Source organism: Triturus cristatus, chromosome 5_1 (assembly GCF_964204655.1).
Source record: "Triturus cristatus chromosome 5_1, aTriCri1.1, whole genome shotgun sequence".
In the NCBI taxonomy this organism is placed as follows: domain Eukaryota; kingdom Metazoa; phylum Chordata; class Amphibia; order Caudata; family Salamandridae; genus Triturus; species Triturus cristatus.
The window spans coordinates 126737567-126756072 of record NC_140587.1 but is presented as its reverse complement, the minus strand read 5'-3'; the positions used below and the strand labels follow the sequence as shown (position 1 = coordinate 126756072).

General features: G+C 41.6%; 1 protein-coding gene across 5 annotated transcripts in view; it reads right to left on the bottom strand.

Moving 5' to 3' along the window:
* Positions 1-18506, bottom strand: part of OPLAH (5-oxoprolinase, ATP-hydrolysing) — a 443349-nt gene that overhangs the window by 119821 nt on the left and 305022 nt on the right. For all 5 annotated transcript variants that reach the window (XM_085604553.1, XM_085604550.1, XM_085604552.1 and 2 more), the window contains exon 15: positions 3175-3287. In XM_085604553.1, the coding sequence (XP_085460679.1) occupies positions 3175-3287 (113 nt within the window). The remainder of the gene's footprint in view (positions 1-3174; positions 3288-18506) is intronic.

The window sequence follows — 18506 nt, the reverse complement described above, 5'->3', positions numbered from 1 at the left end:
AGGGTTCTGCAGCCTGCCCACGTTCAGCAGCGTAGCGTCCAGGTAAGAGGGGGAGCACCCAAGAGACGCACACACAATGAGCACCAGCCGAGATTTAAAGGTTGAGGCCGGCGAGCGGCCCCCGCGCAGCGGGGGCCGCGAGGCGCTGCGTGCGAAGTGGAATCCAAGGCGGGAAGAGGAGCCAGGTGAGTACAATCAAAGGAGCGCAGTGCTCCGTGGTCCTCGCAGTCCCGTGGGTGTAGGGTTCTGCAGCCTGCCCCCGTTCAGCAGCGTAGCGTCCAGGTAAGAGGGGGAGCACCCAAGAGTCGCACACACAATGAGCACGAGCCGAGATTTAAAGGTTGAGGCCGGCGAGCGGCCCCCGCGCAGCGGGGGCCGCGAGGCGCTGCGTGCGAAGTGGAATCCAAGGCGGGAAGAGGAGCCAGGTGAGCACAATCAAAGGGGCGCAGTGCTCCGTGGTCCTCGCAGTCCCGTGGGTGTAGGGTTCTGCAGCCTGCCCCCGTTCAGCAGCGTAGCGTCCAGGTAAGAGGGGGAGCACCCAAGAGTCGCACACACAATGAGCACCAGCCGAGATTTAAAGGTTGAGGCCGGCAAGCGCCCCCCGCGCAGCGGGGGCCGCGAGGCGCTGCTTGCGAAGTGGAATCCAAGGCGGGAAGAGGAGCCAGGTGAGCACAATCAAAGGGGCGCAGTGCTCCGTGGTCCTCGCAGTCCCGTGGGTGTAGGGTTCTGCAGCCTGCCCCCGTTCAGCAGCGTAGCGTCCAGGTAAGAGGAATTGCACTCAAGTGCCAGTGCGCTGAAACCCTGCTACTCACAAGAAGCGCAGCAAATTCCTCCTAAGGGACTATTTGACTTTCTATTGGCTGGCATGCCCTAGCAGTACAGGAATGAAGAAGCAGATTGCGATAGAGTCAATAGCTAAAACCCTTAAAATACAGACAAAGGAAAATGTAACAACAGCTAAAAGGTGTAAGGGTGACATCAGAAGCAAAGGAGATTAAAAAAAGACCTAATATACTTATAGGATTAAGGTATGTAATGCACTATGTTGTCCATGAGAGCTTAATGGAGGTAGAACAAGTTCAAAATAAAGGCTTAGAGTGGTCCTGGTCAGCTTGTGGCCAAAGGCTTGACAACTGAAGTTATCATCATAATTTTAGAAATTTAGAAGTGAATTCCGGGAATTGGTCTTGGGTATTGTGAAGTGTGCTCAACAATCTGATTTCCGCTTTATGGCAGCTCTCAATGAAGCAATTTTGAAACCAGAAAAAACTGAAGGCGGGAGAAGTGGCTGACGAAGCCCCAGTTAGATTATTCATCCATCGGTTCCACACAGGGGGTTTCTCCCACCATGTTCTCTCACAAATGGCCAGATAAAGGAAAGTTTGCCTATGTGAATGATGTCCGGAGCAGGCAGCTGGTTTGGCATGATAGTGCAGTCAGGGCCTCTGAAGGGAAAGACACCCTCTGAGTATTAGCAGGCCCTGCCTGACGTTGATCGATTGTGCAAAGTCTTCAGATCAATATGACAATTGCACATGGATTGTTTTAGGAGGTGGCGTTTTGAGACAAGGTTTTCTCTAGTAATTACTGGCTGGTAATAGACAGAGCTGAATGGTTTTGACTCAGCTTCACGGCAGCCCTTATGGAAGGCAAAGACAACATTGTAATCCATATTAGAACACTGGAATGTTTAGCGCTCCATTGAAAACAATAGAGTGTTCCAGGCTTATAATGCACGCTAGAAGCCCGGAGCGCCAACATTCCAATGTTTCTTCACAGCTGTTGCTGTGAACAAAGGCCTTACAGAGCCCGAGGGGATTTTAACCCCTTAAGCTCCGTGAGGCCTTTGTTTTACAAATTAGAACTTTCTGGGAGCGGAATGTTTTAATAGCTTTAGAGCCCTCCATAGCTGGCTCTACCGGCCACTAAAGCCCTGCTTTCGTTTGGAATGCTTTTTCAGGGGGGCAGGAATAGGAATATCCTCTTATTGTTCGAGAAGTCTGGGAGAAGGAGCTGGCCTACAAAAACTGTTGCATCCATCCTATAGTGACAGTCCAGCCCGTCTCAGGTGAACCTCCTTTTCTTCACATGGCTTATTATGAATTATTCATGTTTATGTTTCATGTTTATATTCAGCGATCTCAGTAAACCCAGTCGAAGTAAGAAGCCTGAACATGCAACAGAATATATTTCATATGCACTTAGCCATCCACACCCAGCACTGTGTTGTTACGGGGACCCACCTTTCTTAGTACAGTTGGAAAAAATATATTTCTGAACCGATTTTTCGTTTTTCTTTTTCACCAGTATGTAAACAGAACATGTACTAGAACGGGCACACAGCCCTTTCCAGGCAAAACCCATTTTCAGGGCCAGGAAAACTATCAGGTATACCACCTAGGATTCTACCCTTCGTAAAAAACTGAATTTCCACTGGTCGCGGTGATGAAGCGTAACAGATCTAAAAATTGAAAACAAATTCCCATAGTACCTAGCTAGGGGCTTCTGAACAGCTCTATTCAAGGTCAGCAATGTCTATCCAGGAGGACCTGATCCAAGCTAGACATTCAGAAAGGCCACTAATTATATAACTACATTCCATTTAGATAAACTGTATGTAAATGTATCTTATTTGAATATCCTGGTAATATAACATGGCTCTGGGCCTGCAGCACCTACGCTGGACACTCCTGCTCTATGCACTGGTTTTCATCCTATTTCAATTTCCTGTCTGTCATTTGTCATCCCAGCTTTGGTGACCGTCAATTACTTCTAATAAGTCTTTATGGCACCCCTGTCAGGGGAAGGCGAACCTCATACTCAACCTTTTATTGAAGCCCTGGTATTAGGAGAGCAGTTCATCTTAGCCAAGTTCAGAAAGTTCTGAATTTTCACAAACTTAAAGTTTCATGATGATGAGTAAATCTCTCCCACATACCACACATGAAAGACTGACGGGAGAAAGCTTGCAGGGCTGGCTCAAGGTGATATGCCCGTAACTCCTCAAACTGTCATCGAGAGGAGTCGCATGACTCGGATATGAATAGATTAGGTGAATACAGATGAATGGGATGTTAGAGCAAAGGTTCTAAAGATTCTACTTTATCTATGAAATGTGTTTCACGCCCATCTCTGGGGTCTAGAGATCCCGATGCCTCAAAAGATTCATATTACCTGTTCTTGTCGATGATTATGGCAGGCCCGTGAATGGTGTGGTCACACGACAGGTCCTCCAGAAGGTATACCTTGGAGTCCAGGTATCCATCTTCAAAATAACATTTTGTGACCTAAGGAAGGATAGGACTTGGATAAACAGATCTTATAGAAGCTTTCTGTCAATGATATTCAGATCCAACAAGAACCCAAAATACTGAGATAATGATATACAGTGCATAGTGACTTCTACATAAGAATCAGACACTGTTTGTATTATCTTTTTAGAGAACAAACAAACTGCAAAGGCTGCTTGGAAGGATGGGAATGTTTGGAAATGACACTGGTTAACAAACAAAATAATGCCAGCAGGAGAGACACATGTGACCAATAGATTGGAATTGAGCATGTGAGTAGAAGCAGAAAGGGGCAAAAATATCTTTGGAATTGTCATACACGGTCTGCCTGCGCCTGCTTCTCCTAATGTCACCACTATTTTCCAGTTAGACAGGTGTCATGTACTCTGCTATGTACTTTATTTTGCCTGCTCTGCTGTGTTTAATTTTAAAGGCATGCTACTGATGGAGCGGGTAGTACAACATTTTGTATACCTCCCCCATTCTGCATGAAAATGCTAATTATATAATCTATTAACTATAATATTATTAAATGAGTTTGCATGTTTAATAACCAACATTATTAATGTTCGAATTACACGTGGGATTTGCATTTTGCATGGCTAAATAACCTTTATGACTAAAATCCGTACGCACACTAACAGTAGTATATGTAGTAAATAGAATACTGCATGATATATGTTGCTTTTGTAATGTTTGTAATGTTGCCCAGGAGGAGGACCAAAAGGGTGAATATCATTGTTTTAAATGTTGCTATACGCTAGATAAATATAAGCAGATAGGGGGATTAGTAAGGGGTTAACATTAGATTTATTATTTCTATGTATTAATTACTCTTTTGTGTTTGTTTCGCTTAAGTTGGCGTTTGGGCTTAAATCAAAGATGGCCACTGAAGCTACACGACGAAGTGGCCACTGTCCCACGAGGCGTGGGGTAAAATGCACTTGCGCAAAGAAATCTCCTAAACCTCATCATGACCTATGTTCACAATGTACCCGAACAAGGACACAGTGGGAAATCAGCCAAGACCGAGAACAATTTTATTATAAAAATGCGTAGTAGAATAGAGAGGGCGCTGCGTTTTCCTGAATCTTAGAGGGTCCGGATGCTGCTCGATCATCTGATGACTGCAAACCTTTCTTAAGTCTATGGACAATGATAGATGCTTGCACGTGTTTGGTCCTTTGCCTATCTTTGGGAATATAGCGTGCTGAGCAGAGAACTTTTGAGATTTGGCCTGCTTTTGGACGATTGACTGCAAATTTGATTATGCAGAGCCAATGAATTAGAGGAATCCAAATAGCCAGAATAGGTAAATATGACGGTCTGCGTTTTACTAAAAATTTGATAAACTTTCCAATACTTTGATGAGACAAATGCGAATTCAATCATTATGAAATTTAGATAAACAATTATTGATTTACGAGAATTCAGGAGTTGTGAGTTTCATTTAAGGGGCAGATTCTGGAGTCTTAAATGTGTTTTAGCTGGTTCTAAATCACCATCAACCAATCCAAATAATTTGGTCCATTGACCGAAGTGGGAGGAGTGCCTTGATGTTTAGGATTAAGGATCTGTAGGCGAAAGGGCGTTAATGTATATTGTGTAAATGACTTTTTCTTCCAGGTTATAAGGTGTTCCCCTCACATGTCTGGCGCTTGAATCATTCATTCCTCCTCTGTGTACAGACCGGTGTGGAAGTAACATGTGAGTGTTGGTGTTATGGGCCCCACCAATGACTGCATGTGTGAATGAGTTAGTGCGATGTTAGGTCTGTGATGCAGGGAAGATACTAGTACGGGTTGTGTCCCCGTCACCTGGGTTTTAGCGCTGCATCAGTTTTTCTGGTAGCAAGATGATGGTTTTTATTGTTTTGGTTTGGTGATAATTGCTTGTAAATTGCTTATTGATTGATTGTGGGAAAGTATTGGTTTATGTATTAACACTCTATGTTGAGTTGCGTTGAGTTCTATGTTTGACGGCTTCTGGGATGTAGGAAGTCGGAAGTTTGTAATGGTTCCGTAGTTGAGCAGAGGTAAGCGCTGCTCTCGGGAAAGACGAAATTGTTGTTGCCCTGTAGGTACACATGGAAAACGTGTGTTGATTGGAGTTGCACGACGCATTTTCTGGGTTCGATTTGGTAGCATCGTCGTGTGTTGCCACTAGAGACATTTTCTGTATGAGAGAAATGTATGGTAGCGAAGGTCACCCGTGAAATTTTGGTCTTAGGTACCAGGAGTCCAAAAGGCACTCTGATTACGCTTATCACTGGAAAGGTAATAGGTGTTCCCTAAGCTTGATAGAAGGATAAAGTAGAGGGAAGTGCTACTTTATTAACGAGTGTTATAATTCTGTAGTAGGGCAGACTGTTCGCTGCTCTCAGGAAAGACAGAATTCTGTGTGAATGTACTATATTTTCCGTGTGAAAGTGCGTGAATGAAAAGGCATTCAGGTTAATTGTGAAACTCTGGTTTTATTTCTCAGGAGCATTGGGTCTCTAACTAGGTGTCCTAATTCTGGAGAAACGGTTAGCTGATGCTTGCCAGAAGGGTGAAGTAGAGGGATGTGCTACTTTATCAACGGAAGTAACGATTCCGTAGTAGGGCAGAGGTAAGCGCTGCTCTCGGGAAAGACGGAATTCTTGTAAGAAAGGGTATTAACTATACTTTGGTTAGCGAAACAGATAATGGTGGTGTTTTTATGTCGTTGCTAACAGATTTGTAAGTTAAAAGAACGTAAAGAGGTTACCGAGAAATTTTTTGTAAAGGAGGGGTCAGCAGAAGCAGGAGTAGCAAGAAAAGCTGACGTCAGAAAGACCGCGCTGGGATTGGCTAGTCAGTAAGAAACATAGACGCTCCTGATTGGTGCGTTAGTGTACGCCGCGCTAGGAGTGGAGAATTACAGGGTGACGTAGACGCTCCTGATTGGTGCGTTAGTGTGAGTCGCACTGGGATTAGAGAATTACAGAAGTGACATAGACGCTCCTGATTGGTGCGTTAGTGTGAGTCGCGCTACGATTGGCTAAGAACAGGAGAATAGTTGTAGGGAAAATCTAGCGATACACGGAAGACAAAATTATGTATTACAATCCATCAGAAAAGGAGAAAAAGTCCTGGTTTGGAAAAATCAAGAGTTTATTTAAAAAGGACAAACCAATTGTGACTAGAGAGGGACAGTTGCTTCCTCCACCGAAATCGCCCGCATCCTTTATGGTTGCGAAATACGGATACCATACTTGTATTTGGTTGGACAATTGGGCACAATATACAAAAGATGATGGGAGTTTTGGCATTTCCAGAACATGGTTCATTTAATTTAGCGGTTTTGAGAAATTTGAGAGAAAGAATGATGAATCGAGAACCGAGACCTAGACCAACACAGTTTGAAGCACTGACAGAATGGGAAGATGAGATGCATGAGAGAGAACAACAGAGGAGTGGCGGAAGGTATAGATACATGTTTGGTAGATCACATGGACAGGAGAATCATGATGATAGAATGAGGAGATGGCGAAACGCAAATATGACTGCTGGTTGTTTCCTGTGAGACATGTTGAAGAAGTTAGTGGAAGAAAATGTACAGAAAAGAGACATAATATAGAGTCAGGTGGGTATGGAGTGCATGAATCAGAGGATGATGTTCTTGACGACATGTTTTATAAAAATCCATCCCCGTATCAACCAGATTCTGACATGTTGACACCAAGTGCCCCAATGAGAGAGACTTTGCGAAACATTAAGATTGAACCAGTACCCCAAGAGTTAGGGAGAAATAATTCCTTCAGAGAAATAGAGAGGAAACAGGATAGTAAGGTGAGTAGTGAAAATTCAGCAGAATTAGCAAAAAACACTTTAGAGTTAACTGAAAAGATTAGGGAATTGACTAAAAACGTAGAAACCATGACTGTTCCCGTAGCCATAGGTCCTGTAATGCCTATTTTTGATAAACAAAAGGATAATGAGCATGGTCTAACAGTCCCTTATAACAGTAATAAACAGACAGAGAGGCCAAGGATAAATTCAGAAGAAAATCCATGGAGACAAACAGTAAGTACATCAGAACAGAGTACGCCTAAAAATTTGACAGCAAATCCAGGTTTAGTTGAAAGACTGATAATGACTACAGATTCCATATCAGAAACTCCAAGAGACTCAGAACGAGGTGATGAGGAAAAACCAGTAGGTCCTACTTCAGAAGAATTAAGCGAATGGTTGAGGAGCTTACAGAGATTTGGAAGAGTTAATAGTAGGGACTATCCCCACAGAGAAGTTAAAAACATATCAGGATGAAGAATTATTATTTTTGTGCAAAAGTATAACTTGGAGAGCAAAGAATCTAGACAAAAGACTAGAGGAAACGGCGAATGAAAAGGGTATAGACATTAAAAAGGTAAAAGCTTTACAACCATCATATTAAGTAGACTTTACTGAGAAAGATATTGAAAATCTGAACACCACAGGACGTATAATCCAGATTAAAGACATAATCATTTTGTTAAGAAAATGGGGAGATGTGGATAAATGGAGAAGTAGGTGGTACCGAAAACGAGATGATGCCTCAGAGAGAACGTTTGCAGCTTTCCCCGTAAGAGAAAAAGAAAAGATAGTGACAGAATGCCCTATGAGAGAAATTCCAGGAGGAGGATATGTACATGTCCCTTGGACTAGGCAAGATATTTTGTTATTTACAAATGATTTCCCTCGACTACGCGAAAAGCCAGTCGAGTGGTATAGGCAAGTGGACAGGTTTGTAAAATTATTGAAAGTTTTGTGGATTGATCTAAATAGTCTATTTGACATAATAGTACCAGCAGATTTATGGACAGAGTGTAAAATTATGATCAATTGGCCTACACAAGAATACCCTAGAGATCCAAAGACAGGTGCCCCTGATCCGGAGGTGATGAAAAAATATGAACAAGTAATCACCTTTCTGAAAAACAAAGTACCTCCCAAAGAGACTGATTGGGTAAAAATAGACCGAACTCATCAGGAAACTAAGGAGTCAGTGCATGCGTACTACGAAAGGTTAATCCTTGCCTTTAAACAGTTTAGTGGTGACGAAAGTTTGAGTGAAAAAGATTTGAGTCATTTTGTATACAGATTTGTATATGGTCTACATCCTGAAATTAGTGAGATGATAAAACAGCATACAGTGGATTGGCAAAATAAGAAAACAGATGAAGTACTAAGACATGCAAAGTATTTTAGTGATGAAATTGAGGCCAAGCAGCATAAATTAAAAGAAAAGGCTATGTGGGCAAAAGTAAAAGTGGCAGAAAGACAGGAAGCTCAGTTGATTGAACAAGCAAATAGTGCAGGACCAAAACCTAAATATAATGTAGGAAAAGGAAAGGGACAATTCAATATAGAAGAAGCCAAAAAGAAATGGCCATGTCATAATTGCGGAAGAATAGGGCACTGGAAATCCAAGTGTAAGTTTCCCCCTAATACTAATAATGATAATGCATCATTGAATCCGCAGGTGCAGAAAGAGGTGAGTGGTCAACCGCAGCGACAGCAGCAGGTTGTTACCCAACAGAATCAGGTGCCAAAACCGCCTTGTCCACAGAGCGTAAATTCACGGAAATACAGTAATGAGACAGGATTCTACAACGAAGAACAGCAAACAAAGCTGCCGCGCGCCAGCGCTGTTTCGCAGTATTGGCTACAACGCGATGAGAGTGAGTCAGAGGAAGGTTATTGACGGTGCCAAAGGGAGGGAGAAGAGTGCGTACTTGGCGCAACTCTAGAAGTAGACCAGACCGGCCCTTTTGTGGATGGAAAGGTAAATGATGACAATATTACTTTCCTAGTAGATACTGGTGCTACTCGATCAACTGTTAGATCAGCTGATGTTAAGAATCTTCCTCTCTCGGATGAAACAATCCAAGTGGTTGGAGTATCCAACAGACAGATCAAAACGTATCTCACAGAACCAGTAAAAGTTAATATAGGGAAATTTTCTAAAATGCACTGTATGTGATTCAAGTCCTGTAAATTTGTTAGGTAGAGACTTACTGTGCAAAATGAATTGCACCATATTTTGTACCCCTGATGGTATAGCATTTGAGACCCCTGATGAAGACATACTGTATAAAATGACTATGGCTAATATGGAAACTGAGATTACTGAAGCCTTTGCTGTATTCAACCCTGACGAACTACCAAAAGAATTGAAACAGACAGTGAAAGCAGAAGTCTGGGATTTCACGGGAGAAGACGTAGGACTAATGAGAAATGTGGATCCAGTAAAAATAACAGAGAAGGAAGGAATAAGTTACCCAAATGTTCCTCAATATAAATTGACACCCGAGATAATTGAAGGAGTTACTCCCATAATCGAGAAAATGGTGAAACAAGGTATCTTGAGAGAAATAATGAGTAGCCCATGTAATTCACCAATTATGGGACTGAAAAAGCCCAATGGAAAGTTCAGGATAGTGCAAGATTTGAGAAAGATAAACAAAATTGTTGTGTCATGTTGTCCTATTGTACCAAATCCATCTGTGATTTTGTATCAGATTCCACATGATGCAGAATGGTATACAGTGATTGATCTATGCCATGCTTTCTTTTCCATCTCGTTGCATCATGATAGCCAACAAATTTTTGCGTTCCATTTTGGCAAACTTTGGCTTGGTGCCGAGTCCCACAGGGGTATACAGAAAGCCCCTCGATATTTAATCAGATATTGAAAAAAATCGCTAGAAGACTTAGAAATGCCTGAGAATTCAGTGTTAATACAATATATTGACGACCTACTTGTGGCGTCAAAGAATCGAGAAACTTGTGTAATGGACACCATAGCATTGCTAAATCACTTGGCAGATGGAGGACTTATGGTATCTCCATCGAAATTGCAATTTTGTCAGAAAGAAGTACAATATTTAGGACACAAAATTGAAAAAGGACTAAGAAAGATAACTACAGACAGGATCAAGATAATAAAAGGAATGAGACCTTCAATGACGCAAAGAGAGGTGAGAATGTTTCTTGGCATGGTTGGATATTGTCGTCAGTGGATAAGTAACTTTTCCCTGATCGCAAAACCTTTGGTACGACTGACGAGAAGTGATGTAAAAGACCCCATTGACTTAAATAGGGAAGAACTAGCAGCTTTTAAAAAATTGAGACACAGTTTGTGTGAAGCGCCAGCATTAGGAATGCATAATTATGAGAGGGAGTTCGAGCTGTATTGCAGAGAGGAATGGATGTGCACTCTCGGTATTAATACAGAAACATGGAAAATTGAGAAGACCAATTGCATACTTTTCAGCTATGCTAGACCGTGTAGCTGTAGCGTTGCCAGGTTGTTTGAAAGCAGTAGCTGCTACTTGTAAGAGTCTGAAACAGAGTGAAGGAATTGTGATGGGATATCCTGTGCGAGTGTTTGTACCTCTTGATGTGGCAATCCTTTTAACCAGGAGCCACACTCGGTTCATGACACATAGTCCGCTGACTAAATATGAATAGGTCATATTAGGTGCAATGAATGTGAGCCTTGTGAGATGCTTGAATGTGAATCCTTCAACATTACTGCCTGATGCTGAGAATGTTGAAGTCAGGGACGAAGTGGATCATGATTGTTTGGATGTACTCGATTTTTGTACCAAACCACGTCCTGATATAAAAGATGTACCTTTGTCAGAAAGCGACTTTGTGATGTTTGTGGACGGGTCATGCTTGAGAACAGACAAAGGAATTCTAAGTGCAGCTTATGCAGTATGTACGGTTGCAGCAGTAATGGAAGCATCTTACCTGAAGGGAGTAAAATCAGCCCAGGTTGCTGAACTTGTAGCCTTAACTAGAGCATGCAAGTTGGGAAAGAATGTGAGAGTGACTGTAATAACTGATAGTCAGTATGGCTTTGGTGTTGTGCATGATTTCGGCCAGATATGGCTGCAGAGAGGATTTCTGACTTCAAGTGGAACTCTTATAAAGAATGCTGAAGTGGTTGGGAAGTTGCTTGAGGCGATACAGCTGCCTAAGCAATTGGCCGTTGTGAAGTGTGCTGCCCACGTTCAGATAGGAGATTATGTCGCAGTTGGTAATAAGTATGCCAACGATATGGCTCAATATTGTTCTCGCAATCAGAACTCGATCAACAGGGCGAAAGAAAGGGAAATTAATTCTTGCCCCCTACTGTTTACTAACATTATGAGTACCTGGGAAGAAGTAAGGCAATTGCAGGAAGAAGCAGGAGATGAGGAAATGAGACAGTGGGTAAAAGCAGGATGTGCACCAAGAGAAACAGATCATGTGTGGGTTTATCGAGATGGAAGACCAGTCATGCCTGATAGCATGGTGTCTGCCATGGCACGGATGTATCATGGACAAGGACACATAGGGAGAGACGCGATGATTAGGTCCTTCAAGCAAACATGGTACAATGCAAAATTTAGACTTGTAGCTGAGAGCCTTTGTCAAAGATGCCTTATATGTCAGCAGTTCAATCCTGGAAGGAAAACAGTGGTAAGTCTAGGAACGATAGGTAGAGAAGGAGGGCCTTTCACCAGAATACAGATTGATTTCATTAAAATGCCTCCCTGTAACAGGTTGAGGTATGTTCTAGTAATGGTCTGATTGTTTTCTAGATGGGTAGAAGCATACCCCATAAGAAGGAGTGATGGAATCACAGTAGCAAAACTGCTTTTGAGGGAATTCATCCCTAGATTCGGGTTCCCAGTTACTATTGAGTCAGATAGAGGAAAGCATTTCCATAATGAGATCATGAAATTGATTTGTGAAGCATTGAATGTACAACAGAAACTACATTGTGCCTATCGCCCAGAGGCTTCTGGTGTGGTGGAACAAATGAATGGCACCATTAAAAACCGATTGGGATAAATGTGTTTAGCCACAGGTTTGAAATGGCCGGATGTCTTGCCTCTAGTACTCATGACTATTAGATCTATTCCAGATAGGAACACAGGTTTGAGCCCCCATGAAATTATCATGGGAAGAGCAATGCGTCATGTATTCATACCAGTCAACAAGCTGTTGCCTATAACTGATGACTTAGTGTTGGATTACTGTAAGGGGCTGGCTGACGCACTTCATTCTGTGTTTCATCAGGTTGGATCGGATGCCACCACCCTTGAAAAGAAGCAAGCTCATGCTCTGAGCCCAGGAGACTGGGTGAGAATCAAAGTACACAGAAGAAGGAACTGTCTGGTCCCACGTTGGGGAAAACCACGGCAAGTGATTTTGGCTACAACAACAGCTGTGAAGTGTGCTGGGATCAAGAACTGGATTCATGCTAGTTACACACTGAGAATCCCAAATCCAGTGGATAACAAAGAAGGAGAATATTTTGAGGAGTCAGAGACTAGTTCTGAATCGGATGCTGAAGAAACAAGAACAAGAGAAAATCCTGAAAGGGGGGAGTCAGAACCAAGTTTGATCGTTGCCCCAGAAAATATTCATTGAGAAGAAAATTACAGATTTCTGATACCAGCTCAGACTCAGAGACTGAACAAACACAGGTACATTGGAGAAAAGAGAAAAGCAGTGAAGAGACAATCAAAGAAATTGTTGATAAGGAAGTTCCTGATGAAAAGCTGAGAGAAATTCCACCTGAAATAACAAAAGTAGATGAACAGGTGCCAGATATAGAAAGAGAGGGAAAGATTCTTGCGGAAGACCCCTGAGGAGTTGTAGGGAATTCGAACATCCAGTTAGAGGAAGGGACAATTAGTCAGCAGGAAGATTGTGAGCAAGAACCACGAGGAGGGACAGAAGTAGGGAAAATAAAAGAAGTGGTGGAAAGAAGAACAGCTGAAAGCAAAAAGCAAGTTGAAACAGAATCAGAGGAAAGTGATGAAGAAGTACCAGAAGGTCGAGTCTTGAGAAAAAGAGCATGGAGAGCTGAAAAGAATGATAAAAGAAATAAATCGAAAAGATCAGCGAGAGATGAAATCTGGCCAAACAAGATAAAGAGATTAAGATATCGACTGACATGAGTGAATTCACCAAGAGCAGAGCAGGTGAATGAAGTATCAAGTCAGGAAAAATGAGAAAATAACTACTGCAGAGGAATACAGAAGAACGAGAAAGCCCAACCAGAAGTATAAGTCGCCAGAATGGTCGTATGTGGCCCTGCCTGAAATAAAAGAAGAGGCGGATAGCCAAGAAAATCCAGAGGTGACTGTACCGGAAGTGGTTGAGGAAGACGAAGAATCGGAAATCCTGAGAGTTATCTTGTCCGATATTGGAGAAGAGACGGATGTTCAGGAAGTTCCGTATCAAGATTATGAGAGAAAAGTGAAAGAGGATCAAATGCCAAACTGAACAAGACAAAAAGTGCTGCTAATGGAAAGAAAATAGAATACAGGAAAAGACATAACTGATAGATCCAAGTAGATGCTTAGAGCCTTGGGTTAGACAAAACTAGTTGTGAAGTAGAAGATGCTAAGTCAAAAGACACTGATAATTTTACGAAAATGGCAAACATAGAAAGTAGAAAAGCTAAATGTGTATTTCTAAAACGATGGTTTAAAATGTGTTGTTGTTGTACAGGATTATTAATGCTTCTATGGAGTGTATTAGCTTTGATGATATCATTTAAGATTGCCATAGAAACAATAGAAGGACATAGTGAGAATAAAACTAATATAGAAAAGATTCAGAAAGTATATCCGACTAAAATAGATAGGAATTATCTACATAAAGATAGGTCCATAAATGACTTCTCTAACAATGTGTTTTCGAAACTACTGTATGAATATGTAAAGATAATGGATGTGAGGGACTGCTACGTGTGCATGCAGCTACCTACATCTGTATCGGAGGGAGTGACCTACCATCACCTTCCAGTAACCTATAGAATAACATGTAGTCTAATAGCTAGTCTGTTTTACAAAATAGGGAAATTAGAATATTATTTTTCAGATGTAGATAATATATTTTCACAAGTACCTGCAATTAACAAATTGAATAAAGTAAAGTCTGCAAAGGTGTTAGGTGAATTTTTCTTAGAAACTAAAGAACTAACATTAGAATATATATTTAGAAATAATTTGACTTGCAGTTTAAAGAAAGAGGAAAGGACGTTCTTGGATATAGTTGAAGAAAGGAGATTGAAAAAGCAAAAGAAAACATCTGAGGGAAAAGAGGAAAAGACAGTCTGGGATGTTGTGATGGAAAAACACTTGAAGGGAGAAGCTAGTCCAACTATGGCTTTAGATTGGCCTCAGAAAGGGAAGTTGTGTATTAGAATGAATCAAACTGCATATGATAATTACTTTGCAGGTAACAGTGAGTGCCATGATACATACCAAATCATGGGTGGATGGGGATTTAAAGGAGGAAATGATCCAGTTTTTCCTGGGTTATATTTTATCTGCGGGAACAAGGCATATTATCGATTGCCAGATCATTGGTATGGCACATGTTATGTAGGTCTAGTTTTCCCAAAGATATTCCACATGGGAAGAGGAAAAGATGGTGTACATAAGTTAGGTAGTCTACTAACACGTAGAAAAAGAGAATCTTGGTCAGAAATTGTGGGAGACATTTTTGGAGCATTGATACCAGCAGTGGGAATATCTCTGAATGCACACAAAATTAGAAAACTATCGACAGTAGTGGATCGCTTGTCAACAAGCACCGCTGGAGGATTTTTATTGGTAAATACTGAAATGGTTGCCATGCGTGCCATGGTAATGCAAAATCAACTTGCCCTTGATATAATATTGGCAAAAGAGGGTGGAGTCTGTGGAATGCTGAAAGTTCAACATTGTTGTACTTACATTCCGGACGAAAGTAAAGATCTAAAGATCTACATCAGAAATATAACTGAATTGCATGAACACCAATGGAGGTTGAAAGTGTTTGGGAAAGGATTGGGAAGAAACTTTCTTCTATTAAAGATTTCCTGTTGAATTTAGGTGGTACATTTATAGGTAGAATCCTATTTCCATTAACATGTGTGATTTTTATAGTATTAATTTTAAGATTAGGATGTTTATGTCATAAAAGAAAGAAAATACAGAAAAAGTTAAAAAGAGAAAAGTTGAAAAGAAGACAGAATAAGAAACAAGAGAGAGAGTTTGAAGAAGTAGAATTAGAAGAAATGAAAGACAGTATGTATAGAACAGCAAAAAGAGAAGAAATTGGGAATTGAAGAAGTAGAATTAGAAGAAATGAAAGACAGTATGTATAGAACAGTAAAAAGAGAAGAAATTGGGGAAACAGAGATGTGAATCAAAACAAAGAATTCATTTAGCTTTCTTGACAAATTGATACAAAATTTTAATGGTGTGGTGATAAAATCGCCAAAGGGGGTATTAATGGAGCGAGTAGTACAAAATGTTGTATACCTCCCCCATTCTGCATGATAATACTAATTATATAATCTATTAACTATAATATTATTAAATGAGTTTGCATGTTTATTAACCAACATTATTAATGTTCGAATTACACGTGGGATTTGCATTTTGCATGGCTAAATAACCTTTATGACTAAAATCGGTACGCATACTAACAGTAGTATATGTAGTAAATAGAATACTGCATGATATATGTTGCTTTTGTAATGTTTTGTAATGTTGCCCAGGAGGAGGACCAAAAGGGTGAATATAATTGTTTTAAATGTTGCTATACGCTAGATAAATACAAGCACATAGAGGGATTAGTAAGGGATAACATTAGATTTATTATTTCTATGTATTAATTACTCTTTTGTGTTTGTTTCGCTTAAGTTGGCGTTTGGGCCTAAATCAAAGATGGCCACTGACGCTACACGACGAAGTGGCCACTGTCCCACGAGGCGCGGAGTGAACTGCGCTTGCGCAAAGAAATCTCCTAAACCTCGTCATGACCTATGTTCACCATGTACCCGAACAAGGACAGTGGGAAATCAGCCAAGACCGAGAACAATCGACCTCACAATAAACCGGAACGAGCTGACTTCTGAACCAACTTGTGACCTCACCCCTCGAACTGAACTGAAAACCTAACAATCTGACATCGGACGATCTCAACCAGCCAATCATGACTGTCCTAAATTTTTAATTTGTATAATCTTTGCTTCATTTTATTATCAAAATGCGTAGTAGAATAGAGAGGGCGCTGCGTTTTCCTGAATCTTAGAGGGTCCGGATGCTGCAAACCTTTCTTAAGTCTATGGACAATGATAGATGCTTGCACGTCTTTGGTCCTTTGCCTATCTCTGGGACTATAGCGTGCTGAGCAGAGAACTTTTGAGATTTGGCCTGCTTTTGGACGATTGACTGCAAATTTGATTATGCAGAGCTAATGAATTAGAGGACTCCAAATAGCCAGATTAGGTAAATATGACGTTCTGCGTTTTACTAAAAATTTGATAAACTTTTCAATACTTTGATTAGACAAATGCGATTTCAATCATTATGAAATTTAGATAAACAATTATTGATTAACGAGAATTCAGGAGTTGTGAGTTTCATTTAAGGGGCAGATTCTGGAGTCCTAAATGTGTTTCAGCTGGTTCTAAATCACCATCAACCAATACAACTTATTTGGTCCATTGACCGAAGTGGGAGGAGTGCCTTGATGTTTAGGATTAAAGATCTGTAGGCGAAAGGGCGTTAATGTATATTTTGTGGAAGTAACGTGTGAGTGTTGGTGTTATGGGCCCCACCAATGACTGCATGTGTGAATGAGTTAGTGTGATGTTAGGTCTGTGACGCAGGGAAGATACTGGTACGGGTTGTTTCCCCGTTACCTGGGTTTTAGCGCTGCATCACTACGCACTTTAGTTTTTTTTTTTCACAACAGATTTTATTGTTGGCAGGCAAAATGAGCACAGGCGGACCCAGGCCAAAACATCATATGTATAACATGGCATTGGTAGAGATGTCAACGTTTTCAAATACAGTCTTCGAGAAAATTAGGATATACAGGACTGAATCAAACAAAGGTGAACATTACAAACAAAGAACAACAGTGTCGCAATGTCCATGTAATCATTATCAGATATTTACTCCAATCGTTGTAAATTAGTATAAATAGACTTGGTCACAGTGCGCATAACCAACTTTGGATCTTCATGACAAATCATCAATACATATTGCCGGGAAGATAGGTTCAAGATATAGACCTCTATAATCGGCCCACCGCTTCCATATTTTTGGGTGCTTCTGGGGGCATCCCGTGCCTTAAAAATCGGAATTTCCAGCCCCATGGAGAAATCAAGGCCCTGTTTCCATGCCCCAATAGAGGGCGGGGAAGTAGCTTTCCAAGCCTTTGCGATGTCGTGCTTAGCCAGGGTAAGCCCTAGAAATAGCAAGTGCCTTTTGTATCTATTACCTCTGATCTCGTCGGTAATGTAAAGCATAGTTAAGCACGGAGATCGTGAAACATCCTACCCCAAAACCTTGGAGAGACAGGATAGCACCCCACGCCAAAACTGCAATAAAGCAATACTGTCCCATGTTGTGTGGAGGAAGGTAAAACACACAAGATGATGGACGGAATGTTGCACAATGGCAAAACATTCATCCCCAATCACAGATCTGGGTTTAATCCATCGTTATTTTGCTCACCACGCCACCCCAGTTCAGACATGGCCATATGCAAATCAGTCTTGACCCTGTGCCTCATGGGAACAGTCCAGCCCGAACTGCCAAGCCATGTCTTCCCTGGTCCGGAATCAAGCATTCTAGGACCGGTTTCGGGGTTTCACCCCTCTTCAGCCAGGATAGTTTGACTCCAGTGGCATAGTGAGCACGGGACCCACGACTGGGCATACCCTTCCCACATAGGGCGAACAGCAAAACACACAAGATGATGGACGGAATGTTGCACAATGGCAAAACATTCACCCCCAGTCACAGATCTGGGTTTAATCCATCGTTATTTTGCTCACCACGCCACCCCAGTTCAGACATGGCCATATGCAAATCAGTCTTGACTCTGTGCCTCATGGGAACAGTCCAGCCCGAACTGCCAAGCGATGTCTTCCCTGGTCCGTTCGGGCTGGACTGTTCCCATGAGGCACAGGGTCAAGACTGATTTGCATATGGCTGGGTTCAAACTGGAATGGCATGGTGAGCAAAAAAACGATGGATTTAGGCCCAGATCTCTGTACTGGGGTGAATGTATGACATTGTTCTGCATTCTGTCCATCAACTGTTGTTTTTGCATTTGTCACCCCGAGTGGGACGGGTATGCTCAGACGTGAGTCCTGTGCTCTCCATGCCACTGGAATCAAGCTATCCTGGCTGAAGAG